This window comes from Sinocyclocheilus anshuiensis, unplaced genomic scaffold, assembly GCF_001515605.1.
Source record: "Sinocyclocheilus anshuiensis isolate Anshui unplaced genomic scaffold, SAMN03320099.WGS_v1.1 scaffold110, whole genome shotgun sequence".
Taxonomy (NCBI): domain Eukaryota; kingdom Metazoa; phylum Chordata; class Actinopteri; order Cypriniformes; family Cyprinidae; genus Sinocyclocheilus; species Sinocyclocheilus anshuiensis.
Window position 1 is genome coordinate 1,046,466 of NW_015544155.1, and position 22,771 is coordinate 1,069,236.

Below are 22,771 nucleotides of genomic sequence, written 5' to 3' on the forward strand. Positions count from 1 at the left end.
CCCGTGCCTGATAAGCCAGGGTGATGGCATCCACTATCCAGTGGGCCATCCTCTGCTTAGAGACGGCATTCCCCTTCTGCCGGCCTCCGTGACAGACAAAGAGCTGGTCTGAGGTCCTGAAGCTTTGCGACCGGTCTACGTAGCACCTTAAGGCTCGGACGGGACAGAGCACATTAACAGCATGAAGAAAGCCAAAAGTGATGCTTCTTAAATTCAGTCTTGAAAGGCAGATCACATGATCTCGCAGCTGTAATTTAACCCACATTTTAGATATTCACAGCACATTTAGAACTGAAAGCAGTTTAAGTGCTGTTGATTCTCAAGATTCATGGCCATGGATTTTATACTATTGCCTATTTTGCTCGGCATGTGGTAAAGTCTTCATTTTATTGAAGACTTCATATTAATATATTTGCCTGGTGTCAAAATAATGAGTCATTTGCATTTAGCCCAGTGCTTTTAAGTCTTGCTCCTAGCTGGAGTTCTCGGCTGCACTCAATTACGCCCTGTTTTCCGGTTAGAGATGTAGCACGCTGTTTACTTTGATGGGATCTTTACAGAAAAGCTTCTTTGATTCACCTCCTGAGACTGCATTGAAAACGCCAGTGTAATCACCCTATGAACAAATGATGATGTCTTTGCCAGACCAATTGAGCTGTCTGGGAACTAATGAATGACTGGCCTGGATGCGTCATCATGAGACGTTATTTCATCAGAAGTAAAGAGCAAATGATTGTACGGTTTACTTGTGTCTTTGTAAGTATATCTTATCTGGGTCATTACTGACAGACTTGTACTGCACGATTGTAAAAAAAAAAATTATAATTTTAAAATAGTTTTATTGCTTTTTGAATAAATATTTTTAAAAAGCTGATAATTATACACTAACAAACACTCTTATAAGTAGCCTAAGCGTATGAAGCGCAGATTTAACACATTAATTTGGAATGATTATTTTAATAAATAAACCAATAGCACATATGTACAAAATAGTTTTTTCTTTAAATATTTGCAATACATATTAGATTTAGTATTATATAATAAATATATATTTAATATAATAAATATATTATACTTATTACAAACAAATAAATACATTTGTGTAGGGAATTTGTCTTTAAAGACAGACCAGATGGATGGATGGTAAATATTTGAATTTTTCAAGCGCTTTCAACTGTCACTTTAAAGTATTAATTTGCTATGATGAATTATTAAAAAATAAAATACTTTTAAATGCAATAAAACAATTTCAGTATATTTTCAGTTACTTGTTACAATAATATAATGTTCATTTGGCTGCATTACTCATGATTGATTGATCTTTAATTAACTATCAGCCCTATTTTTTCCTTTACAATGTGTAGTTAATGCCCTGCTGATTTGTTAGACTCTCAGTAGCTTATATCAATCAATCATTGACCACAGAATAGCCTGTAACCTGCAGATAAATAGCACCAAATAGGTTGACTTTAAGTTAGTGTACATAGAATCTAGTCTAAGACATTGTTTAGACGTCTAGGAAACAGACAGCAAAAGCAACAAAAGTGTCATTTTTTGTACGTGTCATCCAGAGCAAGATGAACCTTGCAAGCAGTCACAAAGTGTATTATCACGTTTTCAAGAGTGCAGACAATTTTTCAGTTCATGAAGGTGCTGTGTAAATTGAAAGTGAACGTTCTTGTGTTATTGTGCTTCCACCCCCTCCTGTGTCACCAAGCAGAGAAAAAGTGGTGACAATTAATTCGTACAGGTGTTTAACTGTTTAAAATGTTTTCCTTGATCCTCCTCGTACTTTCATCTGAAATAAGTTATTTTTAACAGTAAGCCCAAAGCCATCGTGTCCATTAGGATCGCAGCAGTGTCTTGCAAACGCATTCCATTATTCATGAGGCATATGATGCAATTCTGTTCCCTTGATGCTTGGCCATAAACCAATTGTGCTGACAAGATTACGTTCGTCTTGACATGATCTTTGTGACGATTCCTCACTCTCATAGGCATAACATCTGAGTGATTGTCCCAGAAAATCATCTTTGTTTCATGCGGCCATGAAAATATTCCCTCCCTTTTTCATTGAATGTATTTGAAAAAACATAGTCACCTCTGTTTGTTTATAAATGTGTTACCGTTGGGTTTTTGTGGTTTTAAATAATAGGATTGCAGGCTTATAACCAAGCTACTTGATAAATGGAGGAAGGAAAGTCTTCAAAGGAAGAAAAAAGCTGTCACTCTCAAAGCACCTGGTTTAAAATAACTAATTTATTCAGTGAAAATGCTCAGTGTTTTAAATTCCTGTTTGTTACATCTGGCTATTGTCTAGAGAGTGAATCCCACATCTGTGTGCGTTAGTTCATCAGCTGCAAAAAGTCAAGAGCACTTCCTCTGAACTTCTTCTCATTCTCATGTCGAGACTTCAAAGTCGGCAGGATTATCATTTTAATGTCACTTTTAGATGTTATTTTTTGTACTCTTCCAACTGAGCATATGCTGTGACATCTTTCCCAGATTTGTCAGCCTGCACTGAATTCAAAAACTAAAAACCAAATCTCAGGTAACACTTTACTTGAAGCCTGTTTATATAGCATTTATAAAGGTTGCCATAATGCCTTATGCACATTTTCATGCATAATATTTAATGCATGCTTATTATATATCTATATCTACATCTCTCTCTCTCTCTCTCTCTCTCTCGCTATACATCTATCTTATGTAATTATATATAATAAATATATATTATAATCTTTTATTATATTTTTTCATAATTTTAGGGAATTCTTTTTATTTATGTAATGATTACATGTAATGATTACACCCTCACATTTTTGTAAATATTTTATTATATCTTTTCATGTGACAACACTGAAGTCATTTCTTCAGTGTTGTCACATGAAAAGATATAATAAAATATTTACAAAAATGTGAGGGGCACTCACTTCTGTGTGTTACTGTAAATATATGTACTGCATTATAATTACTATTATATTTCATAATTGTATTATATATGTATATATGAAAATTACTTTTAGATGTTCATATAGTACATGTAATATTACACACAGTGTCGATCAAGATTCATTATGTAGATTTGACTGTCATATCCCTCGTCAAAACCAGTGGCCTGTTTAACTGGATTTAGCTTCCCATTGGCCTTACCTTGGAAATGACAAGGCTCACTATGCTTATCAGAATCGATGATGATCCTGACAGGACAGACTGACCTTCATCCTGAAATGATTAGTGTTTTCGCGAAAGGCACAAGGGAGCCATTACTGTCAGCCTGGCCATGATCTAGAATAATCTATTTGTTTTCATTTCAGCACGTCAGCAGTTACCGAGATGGGCTCTGAAATGGCTTCAAACGTATAGCTGTATAATGTGATTTCAATGATATTTATCTCTTTACTCATTTTTACGTCCAGATCTGAGTTGTAATGAAGCGGATCAACGATTCATCTAAGTACCTCCTGTTTCTTTTTTGCCATTTCAGCCAAGATCCGAGCATGTGCAGACGGAGGTGCCAATCATCTGTACCGGCTCACGGAGGGTGATCGTGAGAGGTGAGAACCCTATTTTGGCTCCCATCACGATTGACTCGGAGGGCAGAGATGGATCTGGTGATGTCAAGGTTCTGGTGTCATTGCACATGTTCTTTCTCAGAACTGCTGGACTTGAAGGAGGCCTCAGGAGTATCCCGCTTGCCAGAGTGCTTTCAGAGGACTTAACTCCTAATCCATCACCTTTTGTCAGTGCCTGACAGGCCAGATTCATCTCAGGCCTCTAAATTGGGTACTTCTCTCCCCTCCAGAGCGGTTTACAATTGTTTTCTTTTGTTTGGGTTCCTTTTTGTTCTACAACCTAAAAATAACACTGAGTCTCAGACTCTCTAAGCACCGAAATCACAACTGAGTGATGGTACTTAACACATAATGGTGCATTTGTTTATTTTAAAATTAAAATTCTGTCATTATTTACTCACTCTCATGGCATTCCAAACTTCTGTTTTGTTATTTTGATACCTAAAAAAAAGCACAATAAAAGTAGTTCATGTGACTTGTGTGCTATATTCAGGGAAGACTTCTGAAGCCACGTGATAGCTTTGTGCAGTGAATACACTGAAATTAGACTAGGAATATAGTGTATGACTTCTATAGACTATTTTGATACCTTTGGTGCCTTTACATTTGGAAAAATCAGTGATTTTGAGACAGTGTTTGTCTTTTGTTAAAGGAATATTCCAGGTTTGATACAAGTTAAGCACTATTAGCAGCATTTGTGGTGTAATGTAGATTACTGCTAATAATAATAATAATAATTTTCAGTCATCCCATGTTATTTTGCAAAAAAGCAAAAAGTGAGATTACTGTATTACATTTACTGTATGGAAGTGAATGGTGCCAATTTTGGGGTATTTCAAAACAAAAATGTGAGATTAATAATTGTCGTTTTAGTGTTATGTTGTCATGTCAATGAAGTTGTCAAATTGAATGTACAAAGAAAAAGGCTAGTAAGTGTTAGTAAGTTTTTTTTTTCACACTAAAATCATGTTAATATGCCTATCGTTTATTTATGCTAGCAGTAAGTATTTTATTGTTTACAGATTGGCCCCATTCACTTCCATTTAAGTTCCCCCAAAAATGAAAACTCTGAACCTGTATGAGTTTCTTTCTTTAGTGGAACATAAAAGAAGATATTTCGAAGAATGTTTGTAACCAAACAGTTGATGGTAGCCATTGACTTCCATAGTATGGGGGGGGGGGAAATACACTGGAAGTCAATGGCTACCTGCAACTGATTTGTTACCAGCATTCTTTAAAATATTTTTATTTTTGGGTGAACTATCCATTTAATTAATTAATGTTAGCAACTTTAAACAAAAGCAAATGGTACTTTAATAATCTTCAATCAGAATTGATTCGGATTAACGCATATTTTTGTATGTAAAAATAGCCACTGTCTTTTTATGGCGTCACAATGATTATTAATATCTTTTAATTACTGAAAACATGCAACACACTTCTTGTGCACTTCTTTAAATCTGAAATGAATAAGCATGATATTGTCGTAAGACGCTTGAGCCAGTAAAATAACATATTGTGGATTTAAATAGGAAAACAAAGCAAATGAGAAGATAAAATAGATATATATTAAGCCACGTACAATAGAGCTGCTGCTTCAAAACAGCTGGTTTATTGTGATGGCAGGCATATTTAAGAGAGTGAAAATGCCTTCGTAGGGAGCTAATGATACATTCTGCGCACTGCCAGTAAAGTATGTTTCGACTGCGATGGTCAGAAGCTTGTTGTTTTGAGCTTATCAGCTTGCAGCAGCACTGCCAAAGACACCTCAAAGGACGTTCCAAAAAATAAACAATATCTTTTGAATGCACACATACAGCAGGCCCTGTTCCATGTCACATCCATCAGTTCTCTTGTACCTGTCATTGCTTTACTCTGTATGCTTTTGTTGTCATCTGTAGATTTTATTTTTTTTCCAGAGCTGCCTGAAGAGAGTATAGAAGCCTTCTCCAGGCAGTTAGCCATATGCGGTGACAATAGGGAATATCTACTCACTGGAAATTAATTGGATCTGGGCAACAAGCAAAATATTCCATATTTGGAGATGAATATCATCAGCAGATGCAGTGCTTTTTTTGTTTCTGCTTAGATTAAATGAAGGAATTCACAGTTTTGAAGGAATTAAAGGGGATTGTTACGGCCAAAATAGCATTTCTGTCTTCTGCTTACCCTCATGTCATTCCATAACTGTATAATAATTCAGATATTTTTAATGAATCGGTTGGTCAAGTTCACAAAACTAATCTTAATAATTCTAATTTGTTGAATGATTTTTTCATTTTCATTTGGAAAAATGGTCTGAATGATTCAGATCTTTTCAGTTAATTGCTTTATGTTCTCAAAACCAATCTGAACGATTCAGATTTTTAAGTGAATCAGTTGATCTAGTTCATAAAATTGGATTGAATGATTCAGATCATTGTAATTAATCAGCTAATCCAGTTCTCAAAACTGATCTTAATAATTTGAATATTTTTGCTTTATTCAGTTCTCAAAACTAAACTGAAGGATTCAGATCTTTAAGTGAATCAGTTGATGTAGTTCATAAACTGGTTTGCATGATTCAGATTTTTGTCATTAATAATCACTTGATGTAGTTCTCAAAGCTGATCTTAATCATTTTAATGTTTTGAACAAATTGTTTGATTCAGTTTGAAAAATGCTCTGAATGATTTAGATATATTTATTAATAGCTTAATTTAATTCACAAAACTCAATTATTAAAATCTTTAAGCAAATCAGTCGATTCAGTTCACAGAAAAAAAAACTGAATGATTTAGATATCTTCAGTGAATCCAAATCATTCACAAAAATGATCAATGGTTTGTTCATTAATAGAACTGATTCAATTGTTCAATTTACTGACTCAGTGATCATTTGCCAGTGTTGCCAACTCACTGGAAGAAAAGATTATCAATGAATTACAACTTAAAATGCGCTCTGTTTCTCACACAAGAGTTATATGACCAGAAGACTTGAAATGTAGCACATAAGTCATTTGAAACACTATTGTGATACTTTTATGATACTACTTTGTCATTTTAGAGCTTGACAATTCCAGTCCTCATTTGCTTTCATTATCTTGAAAAGACATGGGCATGCATAAATGATGAGTGTTTTTGTGTGAACTATGAAAACTGTTGAGTTGACCAAAACCTACAATGTGTATCTAATGATACTTGGATATCAGGCTGCGCATTGTGGCATCTGGTTGTTTTTTTATACTAATTTGTGAGCAATGGCTGATTGGTTTAGACCAACGTCCGCACATTCCCTGAAGTCTTTTTGATGCAGGACCGGAACACATTTCATATGTCTGGCAGACCTCTGGCCTTGCCTAATTACATGCATCCACAGTGATTATTCATTTTTAATCTTCCTGTGCAAACAGGAGCTGACAGGACGATAAATCTTCAGAGGAGCTGGTGCCTAGATCAAGACATATACTGTTATTATCTCACAGTGCCTTAAATGTAATTACTGCATTGACCTTTCCCAGCACTTTGATTAGTTTAGAAAGCTCAGCTTTATTTAAACTGAAGCAGTGAACACGCTATTGCTTGGAGCTCATGAAACATACTATGCTTTATTCTGCCATTTGCAGATGGTATCGGCCATTATGATGGAACAGATTTCTAGTCCCAGACTACCTGGATTATCAACAGTGATTGCTCTCTGGATAATCTTCCAATGTTCAGATTCTTATTAACTGTTACGTTGGTGTATATACATTTCTCTTAATATGGCTACTGTTAAGAGAGAGAGAGCTGTGAGAGCTTCTCTCTGAAAGATGAATTAGTTATTTTAATTGCTTTGGCTTTCATATTTATATTATATTATTGATTAAAAAAAATGAGCATATTATAATGATTTCTGAAAGATTATGTAATACTGTAGTAATGCATGCTGAAATAAAGTTTAGCCATCACAGCAATGAATTACATTTTAAAATGCTATATTTTAATTTGTTTCAAAAAGAAAATGGTTATTTTAAATTATTTACTTATTTTAAAACAAATAAGTGCAGCCTAGGTGAGCATAAGAGACCTCTATAGAGACCTATATATTATTTTATTGACAGTGAACCTTAATGAAAGCACAGTAGCAGGTTTTGAATGATGCAGTTGCATCATAAAATATGAATCTATGCAATGAATGTTAAAGCTGTAAAGTCTTCTCAGACAGTAATTTATTATTTCACACCATATTTAAACGCATCCATACTCTGCACTTTTATAACATTTTATTATCCTCTTATAGTTCACTTGTGATGTTAGTAATTTAAGCTTTTTGCAGCTGAAATGTACTACTACAGAACTATTTTACAATTAAATGGCTTGTTTGTTTTTTTTTTGCCATTCCTTTAAGACTTCTATATGTGAAAGACTTCTGTTATGATTGGCTAGTCTGTCCACATGTGAAATAAGTAATAATGCTTAAAAAAAGTTTCAAAAAACAACCATGAAATGTGTATTTGTTAAGGTTGTATAATCATGGACTTGTGACATCATTACCGTGACTATGCATATGTAGCAGGGAAGTTATATGCATATTCGGACACAGTACGTCATCTATGGTTGCTCAGTAATGTACAGTACTCCATCTTGGTACGTGTTGTGCGGGTGTAGTTATTCTGAAGTACTTGTGTGACCTTTGCTGATTATGAAGTAGTCAAAAATTAACTCTGAGGCATAATCAAAAGCTGATCATCTGTTCAGATGATCCACTCAGGAGGGGCGGCTTTATGATTTCACCAGACTGTCTGTAATGAAGCAACAGCTGAAGAGGTCTCTTGATATTCTGAGGGGTGTGTGCAACTGCCAGGCATAAAGCAGGCGATCTGTTATTTAAAGGGATAGTTCACCCAAAAATGAAATTTTGATGTTTATCTGCTTACCCCCAGGGCATCCAAGATGTAGGTGACTTTGTTTCTTCAGTAGAACACAAACGAAGATTTTTTTAACAGAGCGGTTTGTGCAAGAAACTGAACAGTATTTATATCATTTTTTTACCTCTGATCCACCGCAATGTCTGAGCGCATTCACAACATCTGGCGCGTGACGCGTGTACGTGTGCTGGCATAGTAGACATAGATATATATAAGTAGATGCCTCATTAGTGACTGTTTCTATGTGCCGCGGTACATTCCAAAATGGCGGACGCGTATCAACGTATCTGGAGCGGTCGAATAGGGCATCTATATATATCTATGATAGTAGACGCATGTGCGGAAGCGATCTGTCGCGCGAATACGTCACTCATTATTTACATAACTCAAACCGTTGCAGTCTATCAGTCTTATAATGGCAGTCAATATGCTCCACGGCTTCGAGAGTAAAAAAAACACGCACAGACAAAACCAAATTAAACCCTGCGGCTCGTGACGATACATTGAGGTCTTAAGACACAAAAAGAGCGGACCGCAATGTCTGAGCGCATTCACAACATCTGGCGCGTGACGCGTGTACGTGTGCTGGCATAGTAGACATAGATATATATAAGTAGATGCCTCATTAGTGACTGTTTCTATGTGCCGCGGTACATTCCAAAATGGCGGACGCGTATCAACGTATCTGGAGCGGTCGAATAGGGCATCTATATATATCTATGATAGTAGACGCATGTGCGGAAGCGATCTGTCGCGCGAATACGTCACTCATTATTTACACAGTGCAGAGAGATTGCGGACGTGTTCACTGGCACTGCGATGAACTAAAGATATTTAGAAGTACAGGTCATCACAATGGAACACTATATATCAATAGGCAATATATCATCAGACAACGTGGAATTTTTTGCCCAACCGTATTTATTTGACATCATGCGCCGGATGTTGTGAACGCACTCAGGACAGTTGGACATTGCGGTGGATCAGAGGTAAAAAATTATATAATTACTATTCAGTTTCTTGCACAGACCGATCGTTTCGTGTCTTAAGACCTCAATGTATCGTCATGAGCCGCAGGGTTTAATTTGGTTTTGTTTGTATATGTTTTTTTACTCTCGAAGCCGTGGAGCCTATTCACTTCCATTATATGACTGACAGACTGCAACGGTTTGAGTTAAAAATCTTTGCTTTTGTCTGTGTATGTTTTTTTTTACTCTCAAAGCCATGGAGCCCATTGACTGCCATTATAAGACTGATAGACTGCAAAGGTTTGAGTTAAAAATCTTCGTTTGTGTTCTACTGAAGAAACAAAGTCACCTACATCTTGGATGCCCTGGGGGTAAGCAGATAAACATCAAATTGTAATTTTTGGGTGAACTATCCCTTTAAGTCCTGAGTGGGCTTATTGAAGTAAAAAATAGAGCGAAATTTGTGCTGCGCAAAATGAAGCCAATATGAAGCTCCCCTGTTGATGAACACATCATTTATTAGCAAAGAGAGGCTGCATCAAAATACAAGATTAAGGATTTAAATGTAGTTTTGTTCTTGAATTTAACTTGGGAGCCCCATTTTCACCTCCCCACATTCTCATTGATGTTATTTTAGAGTGTGTAACAAGGAAACAACAAGAAAGCCGGAGCGATAACTCTGATCTCGTCTGTCTGTCTTGTCTATTTGGGCTGTGACAAAATTAATGAAGCATCTGATGCGACAGGGTGTCTGGTCTCAGGCTCTCCCATTGGCTTTGGTCTTGACCTTCTGGAATTACTTCAATTCTTAATTCTAATTTTCTCCATGCCGGTCCAAATCGAGTTCTTTTTCAAAAAGGTATAGTCCCTGCATTACGATTAACTTTAAGTGATACTTTAATTTGGATGTAAAAGAGGTGTATTTTTCCTCCAATTTGAGCTCTCAGGTGGGAAGGAGCTCTTTTGCTGATAAAATGTCAAAAGGAAAGGTTTCATTTAGCTTCACCTTAATGTGGCTGCAGAACTGTCACTGCTGAGGGTTATTTATGGTTTCCTGTTTAACTGGGAATCTGTTGGAGAGGACACAACGGGAAACTTTTAAACCGTTTGTTGCTTTGAATTGCTTTTTCCCACACATTGAACTCTGGATCAAAGCCAGAAGCATTCTAGATGATCAAATGTATTTTAATAGGGGTGCATAATACAATTAATAGGGGCACAAATTATATAACCATGTTTAACCTTAACATGATATAATATGCTTGATCACTTGTGGATTTACATTTCACAGTTCTGTTAATGGTTTTCGCATGTTCATTTATCCAACCGATACGGAATATATTACTAAAATACACTGACAGAGTTTCATGAGCTACTTACTACTTAGTGACAGCACAACAGTGCATTATTTTAAATGAATACAAAACATACAATGTGACCAATGTACTCTGATTCCTGAACAAATTACTTATGTGAGTCAGTTCTTTTTAGTGAATCAAATAGATGCAATCGGTGCACCAGTGTAGACTGATTTCTGAATGAATGACTCTCCAAAGCGACTCTTCTTTTTAGTGAATCAGACACATACAGCATAACCAGTGTAGTCTGATTTTTGAACGAATAACTGTTTTGAGCCTGTTCTTTTAAATTAATACAAAACATAGTGCAACCAATGTACTCTGATTCTTGAACGAATGACTCTACAAATCAGTACTTTTTAGTGAATCAAACACATGCGGCGTGACCAGTGTAGTCTGATTCCCGAACGAATGACTCGTGTGAGTCAGTGCTTTTTAGTGAATCACACAGATACAGTACAACCAATGAAGTCAAGCTCCTAAACAAATGACTCTTGTGAGTCTGTGATCTTTTTAGTGAATCAAAAAAAAATAATAATTCCAAGGCAACCAATCTAGTCTGATTCCTGAACAAATTACTCTTATGAGTGTGTTCTTTTTAGTGAATCAAACAGATACTGTGCAACCAGTGTAGTCTAACTCCCAGATGAATGACTCTTGTGAGTCAACTCTTTTTGGTGAATCAAAAATATACAGGATGACCAGTGTAGTCTGATTCCAGAACAAATGACTCTTGTGAGTCAGTTCTTTGTAGTGAATCAAATAGATTTCAACCAGTGCAAAAATGTTTACTTGGTATTCTTGTTCAAAATATAATTTAGTCCAAGAATTGGATTCCATTTATGTTGAATCTAAAAAGACTGTCATTTTAAAAGTCTTTTAAAGAATTGTTTGAAATTTGTTATTGAAATGATTTCATCATTTGGCAGCGGAGTTGTATTTCTTTTTTCCAAAATAGTTGCTATTTAAAAGTACTAAAAGAACAATGCAGTTTGTGAAATTTTAATGGTAGTAATATTGATGATTTTCTTAGCAAACTTAGTGTACGTTTAGTGTCATTGAATTGGCTTCTATTCCCCACACAACCTGTTTTTAACATAGCTACTGTATATTTGCACGCCGGTGTGCTCCTCCTCATTGGGCCTCAGATTCAGCCGTGAGATGAAGATAGTGCTCCTGTAATCCACTGCAGTGTTACTCTTAAACCAGCTCAGCGGCACATCTCTGCTCATTCAGCGGCTACATGCACCACCTAGCAGAGCGTGAAATCGTAACATCAAGTCTTTATGCTTTAATGCCTACCGATACCCACGCTGCCTTTCTGCTTTCAGGGAATAAAACGAAAGAAGCCGCGACATGATCTGCCTTTATCAAAATGAATACTCTGCCCATCTGAGCGAAGAAAATCTTGTTATTGCCTCCATATATATCGTAAATCTATGTTGCAGAAGTTTGGTGTGAGGTGTACAGCGACGGCACAGTGTGCATCAATTCTCTCAACCCCTCACTGTGTCAAGTGGCTGTCTGTGCCGCTTTTGTCATGACTGGGGACAAATAGTGCTGTGACTGGCAGGCGTTGAATGGCTCTGGTGGGGTCCTGTCACTGAAGCTTTCCATGGCTCGTGTCAGAAACGCACCTTCATTTCACATGAATAAAGGATCTGATGGCTGCACAAATTGTGCTCATTTACCCATCACCATCTCCTCCCGCTCCCTCTCTCATTAGTTTTTCTCTCTCTTCCCATGAAGTTTTCTCCCAGACTACATAAATGGAGACTTTGATTCGATCCTGCCAGAGGTCAAGGCATTTTACACAGAAAAGGTAAGCTTACTCTCTCTGGGACTCTCTTGTGGTGTCTCTTTTACTTTCTTTTATGTCCATATGTATGAACATTCTTCATTCCGTTTTACTACAGTATCTGTATTACTACACTGTAAAAAGTAATGAGTTGAACTTACTTGGAAAACCTGTGGAAACTGATTGCCTCAAATTTCTCAAGCAAATTAGTTTATAATTTTTGAGTTAATAAAACTTACTGAGCTTGTAAGCCACTGGCTAGCTAATGCGCTAACTGACGGTTACAGTAAAGCTTGTCAGTAAAAACTAATAAAATCTGCCTTTTCTTTTCCTCAAAAACGATAGCACACACTGTGACAATATAGTTTATAAGTTTCACCAAAAACTTACCTAATCTTGCAGCTGAAATCTTACTGTTATTTGACAGCTTGAAGAAAAAAACGATTCAGAACCCTATCTGTAAAAAAACAACTAAAAAAAACCTTAACCATTTCAAATTGTATTCACTCTAAAACTGTATTCATTGTTCTTTGCACCAGACAATGGAAACAGACCTTTAATCCAACAAACTAGATGCTCTTAAGTACTGTTTACTAAAGTTGTTTAGTTTAACTATTGCATCCACCTGAAAGTTCACATAACACAGAGTAATTAAGTAAATTCAACAAATTTGTAAAAATCAGTTATGTTTACTCGCTTTTCTTAAGTAGATTCAGTGATTACTTTTTACAGTGTGTGTTTAACTATTGCATCCACCTGAAAGTTCACATAACACAGTGTAATTAAGTAAATTCAACAAATTTGTAAAAATCAGTTATGTTTACTCACTTTTCTTAAGTAGATTCAGTAATTACTTTTTACAGTGTACAGTATTCAATTGTTTTGGGGTTTATTCCCATCCCAAAAATGCTTTGCAGGTACATTCTAATACATTATGCTTGCTAAAATGCTCAAAGCAATAATAAAAATCTAGCATGTAACCCTAACCATATGACTGACCATTGTTAAATAGCATTATTGCATTTATTGCTATCTAGACTGGTTGGAAATCATGAGATTAGTTGTGATTTAGTTTCTCCAAATATTTCCATAAACTCTTCTAATTTGCTTCAGCTTCAGTATAATGAGTATAAAAAATGTGATTGTTTAATTTTGGAAGCATATTGTCTTTTAATTTCACACACTACATTCAGTATAACTGGGGCTTTGTACATTACAATGTATATCTGCTTTTATAATTTAGGATCATAGCACCATATTTGAGGGTTATATTTTAACATCATATTTAGGGGTCCTTGACATTAAAAAAAGTGTAAAAGTCACTTGCGTAGAGCATGAAACTATCAAAATTAAATAGACATTTAGATTCCAGAATTGTCAGTTTTCTTATTTAGCCTATTTTGTGTTAATATCTTTGCATACTATTTGGCCTATGAAGTTGATTGTAATATTAATGAATTTCATTGTTTGATTTTACGCACTTTTTGGACTTTGGTATGACAAACAATTTTGGTCTTGGTTCCTGATATAAATTTATGTTAAATATTAATGCAAGGTCTGTGCAAGATTATGTATGGTCTGACACACTTTCTGATTGAGCTGATTGGGCTGACACACTTTCTAATTGAGATTCATATTTTGTCCTTGTCAGCCATGCCCCCCAGCCACTCACTTCCTCAAGTCATGTAGATTTCACAGATTCACACCACTGACTTTCTGTCATTCTGGAAAGGTGCAGTGTGGTGTGGTATCAGTCTAGTGGCTAAAGCTCTTAACAAAGCTGGTGAACCTATGAAGTGAAGTGTTACAGAGAAGCCTCCACTGTGCCCTTGAGCAAAGCACATAGCTGCACTCTTCTCCTGTGGGACCGTCTCTGAAATTAGTGTACTGTACGTCAGTTTGAATGAAAACCATCTGCTAAGTAATGAGTACCAGAGGTTATTTGCGTTGTTATAATCCTGCATACATGCATTTTATGTCATTCCTAAGCTGGTGTATGCAGCTTTCGGCGGAACCAAAGTTTGACAGACCATGACGCCTGAATTTAAATGGGTTTGAAAAGGAATAAAAACCAGAGTGATGCTCTGTGGAGGATAAAGGAAAGATCAAGCCACAACAGAAACAAGCTTCTCGACTGACGTTTGGGTGCGGGATTTTGTGATACCTGCTGCGAATGAGAAGTCACCTGCGACGGCCGTATATGCAGCCGTTGGAGGGAACTGAGACTGGAAACGAGCGACGTTCACCTCTGCCCTTCCTGACACTCAAAGGATTCACACAACAAGAGATCCCATTTACAAAACACAAAGTGTGATCATACAAAAAGCAACAGGAGGTGCTTGTTTGGAGAAGGCAGTGTTTAAAGTTTCTTTTTAAAACTTTTTTACAGTTAAAGAGGCTCTTGTTTTCCCTTTTAACCCCATTTTTATCCAAATACACTTAAAAATAAAGGTGCTTCAAAAGGTTCTTCACAGCGATACCATAGAAGAATCATTTTTGGTTCCACAAAGAACCATTCAGTCAAAGGTTCTTTGAAGAACCATCTCTTTCTTACCTTTTTGTAATCTGAAGAACCTTTTTTCACCACAAAGAAACTTTTGTGAAACAGAAAGGTTCTTCAGATGTTAAAGGTTCTTTATGGAACCATTTAGACAAAAAGGTTCTTCTATGGCATTGTGAAGCACCTTTATTTTTAAGAGTGTACTTGATCTGATTTTGTCAATTGCATCAAATTCTGAAATATTTGAATACTTGTGGTGGTCATCAATGAGATGAGATGAGATTTTTTTTTTTTTTAATGATTTAATGCTCACCAACGCTGCATTTGTGTAATAAAAAAATGCAGTTAAAACAATATTCTGAAATATTATTACAATTGAAAAACTGTTTTAATATATTTTGAAATATATTCCTATTTGTAAAATATATTTATATTTGTAATTTATTCCTTTGATAGCAAAGCTTTTAGCAGCCAATATTTCTTTTTATTATCAATGGTAATAGTTCTTAATATTTGTATTTTAATAAGGATGAATTCGGGTAAATTTGGGACGCTTTTCACCATTGAGATGACTGGGAAAAATGTTTAGCTGAACCTGAATTTAACCTGTATACACAATTCTTAATATTTTTGTGGAAACCATGATTCTTTGATGAATAACAAGTGAATAAAAATAGCATTTATTTCACATAAATCTTTTGTAACATGATTATAAATGTCTTTACTGTCCCCTTTGATCAATTTAATTCGTCCTTGCTGAATAAAATTATCATTTATGTGATTATCATTTATGTGAAATAAATGCTTAAAAAAAAATCTTACTGACCCCAAACTTTTGAACAATAGTGTACATCCATAAAAACTTGAACCCAAAATGTTGATATTGAATTAAAAATCAATGTATTCATCAACTGCCCACATTGTCTTAATATTTGACTCATTTTTCTCCAGAACTGCAAGATGATGGAAACGCCGGACCAGGATCTAACAGACTTCACTAAGTGCTTGGCCATTATGGTGGATGAGATCAAAGCACAGAAATTGCAGGTTGGACTCCATTTCTCCTCAGCTGCATCTCTGTAAATCTGTCTGTTTCTTTTTTATGCTTCAGACCCATTCCCTAACTTTTTGACCTCATTTGCACCCAGTATTAATATCCATCTCAGGTGATCAGACCACAGGTGGTCAGTGTTTTGTGACTGGATTATTAAAACCACATTCGGTGGCAGTCAGGAACATATGTGACTACTTTGCATTTGTAGCATAAAAATCCTCTAACATATTGCAACTCACTTGGCAGTCAACCATTGTGCTAAAACAATAGCTGTAAAAGAAAATAATGTCTAAAATAAAAAATATATATCCAATTTAGTTACCCAAGTAAAAAAGTAGTACCCTTTACCATACTTTTAAAAAGAGTACTTATTATGGAAAAAAATACTTTAATAGAATTTACTTAAGAGTGAACTGAATGTAATTGTCTCAGACACTTAGTTAAGTGCATTTTAATTGTAGTTGAATGAAAATTTATTATAGTTTAAGTTTATATTAAATGCAGTTAGTTGAATTTTACAGTGATTTTTTTGACCCACCTTAAGTATGACTTAAGTTCATCTTTATTTGTAATTTCATATGAATTTCCATTTAGTACATTTCAAATATATTAACTTGTAATATCGATCTACACACTACAGTTAAAATTATAATTAAGCACTTTACATGTGCTTTAGTATGTTAGTCAACACATCAGTGTACTTCTACTCTCAAAAGATTATTAAAACAATTATTTATAATGTGCTTTGAAAGTTTTAATTTGACAAAATGCACTTTTTATAAGTTTGTTAAGAAACAGCCAGGAAATGGTGTTATCTTTCAGTTAAGGGACCTTTTTATTTCATTCATTTTATATTATCTGCAAGGACAGATTTTTAAAAATATATACTTTCAAGATCTGAAGTACTCTACATGTGCATATTCAGTACATTTAAGCGCACTTCTATTTCACAAGGGTTGTGCAGAAAAAAATTCCAATGTGCTTTTCAAAAGTAATTTTGTTTGCTAATTTATTTTACTTTTTGTGCTTTATCAACATGCACAAGGTAAGAGACCAAAGTAGTAAATGATGTATGTAGTCAAAATAATAGTCTAATCTCAAGTGGTCACTGAAAACTTATTTGAAATGCATGTTACTAGCAGGTTTAAACAGAGCCTTTGTGACTCCATTTCAAAGTGTGTTACTCTGTCACACTGGAATGCAGGAATATGTGTACTAAAACACAAAACCTAAGTACTGAGATGAGTACATTACAATAGTAAAAAAGTGGAACTCAAGTTAATTGTAAAAACTGAGTCGGAAGGATAACGGTTTCATTTTCACTCGTTTTTTTTTTTATACCTGTCAAACATAAAAGGTGAGCTCACACCTCAGCCTTAGTGTGAATTCACATCCTACAGGAGCTGTCAGAGAGGTTTTGTATGGATATTGTATGTGTGTGCCTGTCTGCTCCTTTTCTAAACCCCAGCCTGAGCTCCAGGCTTGTCAGACTGTCTGTTGGTCCTCACAGAGATGCCCATCACCATCACAGACACTCCAGAGTTTTACCAATATACGAGCCTCAAGCTCATTCTATATGCATACTACGGCCTTCTTGCTTCTTCCTATTGTGTTTATATTCACCTCTGTCTCTCAGCGCTACCTTTTGTGCCTTCAAGCACTCACAAAAGACAAGTAACACTTCTAAAAGTGAATAAGCTTTGTGCTGAAGGTCACTGAGGTAACGAGTGAGGTAATTTGACTCTCTGTCAGTCTTTGGATATCTAAAACATGAATACAAGTATTAAAATATTTATTTATCTGCTTGTTTTAAAGCGTTGACTCCAGTTTGTTGGTTTCAGCCTGCAAGTTTTTGCTGAAAATGTTTGAACTGATGTATTAAACTTTGCAGGTAGATACTTGCAAAGTACAGCATACTTTCACTTTATGACTTCAGACTCCAAGTACAAGTTGCGAACAAATCATCATTTCTGTTTCACTTTTAAGAAACGTTTTGCAATCAGTCCACATAATTACAGAGGCACTGTAACATGAACAATTTATGTGTCAGATGCCTCATAAGTCCCGCTATTTAAATGAGCCAGTGGGGGCTGGCAGTGAAGTGTTGATTACCCTCTGTGCATTTTAAAGAGTTTTTTGTCACGTAGAGTTGTTGGATCTCACAGGGTGATGGGTACATTGCAGTATTCAGACAAATGGTCCCGGGAGCAAATATCAAAGACATTCTGCCAAGTCAACGTTTTCCGGTCCGCACTCTTCCCTCGGAATACTTTCCATAATGTATTACTCTGTTGTTTAGTGAAGACGGACATAATTTTTGGCTGCAGTGGGAAGGAAAAAGCTATGCTGCAACTTTGCAAAAGCACTTTCAGAACAATTATCATCAGCTTGCAGAACCTACGTCCCACAGTTGCTCATGTGTTTGTCTGTTCGTTCATTCATTCGTGTATTCGTTTGTTGAAGCAACAGCACTTTTAAAAAATGTATTCTGGAGTTGCATAAATAAACTTGATCCACTACTTTGCACCCACAATTGCTGATTTGTTTGACTGTTCGTTCATTCATTCGTTTGTTTGTTTGTTTGTTCAATTGTTTGTCAATTTTAGAACATTTATCCTGGAGTTCCATAAAGTCATCTCAATCTACATTTTTTGCTCCCACAATCACTCATTCTTTTGTTTGTTTGCTCATTAATCTTTTCATTCATTCATTTCTTTGTCCATTCATTCATTTTTTTGTGCAACAAAACTTTAAGAACATTTATCCTTGAGTTGCATAAAAAATCATAATCCGCTGCTTTTCTCCCAAAATTGCTGATTTGTTTGTACTAATTAATTTGTTTGTTTGTTTGTTGATTAATTTGTTCATTTTTTAGTGCAGTAGCATTTTATGAAAAATATAGAGCACTTATCCTGGAGTTACATAAAAAAAATATTTGTTCGTTAATTTGTTTGTTTGTTTGCTCACTTGTTTGTTCATTTGTTTGTGCAATAGCATTTTAAGAACATCTATCCTGCAGTTTCTCTGCTGCTTTGCTCACACAATCATTCATTTGTTCGCTCATTCATCTGTTCGCTCATTCATCTGTTCATTTATTCGTTTGGATAGTTGTTGTACATTCATTTGTTTGTGCAACATCACCCACAATCACTCATTCATCTGATCATTTGTTTATTCGGTGGTTAATTGATTTCCTTGTTTACTCATCTACCATCTTTTTGCAGATAGACACCATCGTAACCCTGGGTGGTCTTGGAGGCCGCTTTGACCAGATCATGGCCACAGTGGAGACCTTGTTTCATGCCCAGAAGATGACCGATCTGCCTGTGGTGGTTATACAAGACCGTTCTCTGGCTGTCCTCCTCCAAGAAGTAAACACTTCTCTCTCTCTCTCATTAGCATGTACTAATCAGTGTTTGCACTTGTGTGCTTTTGACATCCTGATTGCGGCACTTAATGATCAATGGTGATATTAAGCAATTAACAACTGCAGAGACACTTTACTGCCTCTTCTGCGTTGTTTCCTGTTTGTGCACTTTTGAAAGGTCACAGCTCTTGATGCAAAAATGCGAAAGATATTGCTTTGTCAACATTTTCATTCAACACTACTATACAAAGAAAATAAAGGCATGTGAGAGATGCATGTGTGTATTTTATGATGTTTTAGAGATCACTGATCAGACCAGCTCATATTTGCACAATAACACCATATAGTACATGAAAAGCCCTTGTTTTGAACTTTGCAGACATGTACAGAGAATAGTAAGACGTTGTAATCTTGTCCAACTAATAAGAAAACCTTACAGAATTGCTCTGACTGCATTACTTTGCATTCTGTATGAGAATATTTAAACAACCTCTGAGGCTCAATGAGAATAGGACATCGAAATGATTGTGAGAATCTTAATCTATCGGCTCTTGTAATGAGCCAGAAATTTAAATGAATGCATCACAGTCTATATAAAGATATCCTTGATTGATTCAGCCCCTCATAAAGCAGACTTATACAGTTTTTCTCAATTGCTTTGGCACATTTTTCGAAACAATCTTAACATTCTCTAAACTGTGAGTGCAAATGTCTGAATTCAGTTTTCTGTCTGTGCAGCACTTATTTACTGCTATTCCTGGCTTTTCAGAGACAGATCAGAATTAGTTTTGAATAGTCAAACTTTGAAGTATGCACAACGCACGTTTAGATTCAAATAAAATAGCATCGATCTTTCTCAGTGTAATAGGTGGTAATTATTACCTAAATAATAGTTCTTGGAACATCCAGCCAATTTGCAAGAATATCTTTAATTTGGCAAGATTCGTCGTTCATCATACTTTTAAGTAAGTGTGTGTGTAAGTAGACAACAATACTGCTTTAGAAACGTGATAATTGAAAGTATTACAGTATTGAACTAGATTGTTGTTTGTGACGAGAACTGAGAACAGCATTACAAATAGTAGGTTGACAATGCCTCTGCGGGTGAGAAAGTTTTAAAATTAAGCTTTTCTGAAAGTTGAGTTTTGCAGTGGAGGAGTGTATATGTGATTTTTGAGTCTCTCTCAACATGTTTATCAGATAATATTACATAAATGTTACATTTATAAACAATTCTAAAACTACCAGCTGCTCCAGACTGGTTTAAGATGGTTAGTGCTAATTTGGTTCTAAGCAAGCTGGCGGACTTAAGAACTGCTCGCACTATTCTATGTGTACTATGATTGTGTTTACCACAATCATAGTACAATGATTGTGGTAAACACAATATAAGGTATTCATATGACTGGCATACTATATTTCAAATATTCTGAAGTCATACGATAACTTTAGACAGAGATTTAAAGGGGTAGTTCTGTCATTATTTTCTCACGTCTGCTAGATTTTCAAACAGAGTCTCATTCCATTCTATGACCTTCTCCTGCTCTTTTGCTCACACTTACAGGGCAGACAGCACCATCTGAATGTGAACACTGGCTTGGAAGGGAAATGGTGTAGTCTGGTTCCTGTGGCCAGCCCTTGTCTAACCACCACTTCTGGGCTTAAATGCAACTTGGGTGAGTCGCGTGCCTGTAGGCCACAAGTCTGTCCACCAACTCAAACACCAAACACACACACACACACACACACAAACGGACATCCCAGAGGAATGTCTCCCAGTCTGCACCATCCTCTGTGCTCTATTTACATGGCCTGTCCTAGATAGGAGACATTAATTACCCCTGACAGCTCAAATCTCCAGCAAACTCCCACTGATGTTACAGTTGATGCAGTTTGTCAGGCCTAGATTTAGAAAGGGCTCACATTGACATCATTATTTTAGCTTCTCAATAGCATTTGCTTTTGAATTGTTCATTTTGTTTCATAAAATAAAAACACTATTTCCTCCAGGAATGGCCCGTTGAGAGGATGGCTCTCGGATTAAACAAATGAAAAGAAACAAACAAGAAAAACTGTTTTGAGGTCTGTGCACTGTGTACTAGATATACTGCACTGTGCAATCCATCTTCACTTCAATGCTAGACAGTTTTTGCTTCCTTTTTAAATTAGTTAAAGGAACATGGAGGATTTTTATGCTTTTCTGATATTAAATGTGAAGTGTGTATTTGCTGCATGACCAAGATCACCAAAATCTTGCAGAAAGTATTATTTTCAAACAGGTTTCAAGCATTGTCTTTCATTGTTCAAACAAACAAATGGTTTGAAGAACCTACACACTTCACCTTTAAGGATCAACTTTGCCTTTTTCTTTGAAATCGATTCAAACCTTGGTCATCTAAAAGCTTGTCTTGTGTGGTTATGAAGGGTTGTAGCTCCGAGTGGGTGAAAGTGGGCCGCCTCCTACATGCATTAAATGTTAAAGGTGTGCCAAACGACTGCTCTGACTGAAGACATTAGAAGGAATAGTAATGTAGCCCAACTGTTTGCCTTTGATCTGCTAATGCGAGCTGTCAACGAGAATAATCTCCAGCAAGTTTTCTGCAGAGGCCGGGGCTCGTTGTGAAAAAGCAAGCGCCTCTCCTCCTGCAGAAGGCACGGGGTTGTTGTTGTGGTGGGACTGAAGTGACAGATACATGACTGAAAAGTTTAGCTTTATTGTGTCAGCGGCCTGCTGTTTCAGTGAAAGAAGGATTTTACATCCAATTGTGATGACTCTGGACTATGACCTTTGACCTTGACTTTAAAACAAACAGCTTTAATAAGCTGAGTGGTGTAGGGGTTTTGAAGAAGTTGGCATACTGTGAATGAAACATATTTACAGGTGCATCTCAATAAATTAGAATGTCGTGGAAAAGTTAATTTATTTCAGTAATTCAACTCAAATTGTGAAACTCGTGTATTAAATAAATTCAATGCACACAGACTGAAGTAGTTTAAGTCTTTGGTTCTTTTAGTTGTGATGATTTTGGCTCACATTTAACAAAAACCCACCAATTCACTATCTCAACAAATTAGAATACTTCATAAGACCAATAAAAAAAACATTTTTAGTGAATTGTTGGCCTTCTGGAAAGTATGTTAATTTACTGTACATGTACTCAATACTTGGTAGGGGCTCCTTTTGCTTTAATTACTGCCTCAATTCGGCATGGCATGGAGGTAATCAGTTTGTGGCACTGCTGAGGTGGTATGGAAGCCCAGGT

At 35.9% G+C, this 22,771-nt stretch overlaps 1 protein-coding gene across 1 annotated transcript in view; it reads left to right on the plus strand.

Annotated features, from left to right (window-relative positions):
• LOC107695411 (thiamin pyrophosphokinase 1) overlaps positions 1–22,771 on the plus strand; it is a 56,453-nt gene that overhangs the window by 9,628 nt on the left and 24,054 nt on the right. The window contains exons 3-7 of the mRNA XM_016495302.1: positions 3,488–3,557; positions 12,539–12,611; positions 16,039–16,134; positions 19,366–19,512; positions 21,073–21,184. Of these exons, the coding sequence (XP_016350788.1) occupies positions 3,488–3,557; positions 12,539–12,611; positions 16,039–16,134; positions 19,366–19,512; positions 21,073–21,184 (498 nt within the window). The remainder of the gene's footprint in view (positions 1–3,487; positions 3,558–12,538; positions 12,612–16,038; positions 16,135–19,365; positions 19,513–21,072; positions 21,185–22,771) is intronic.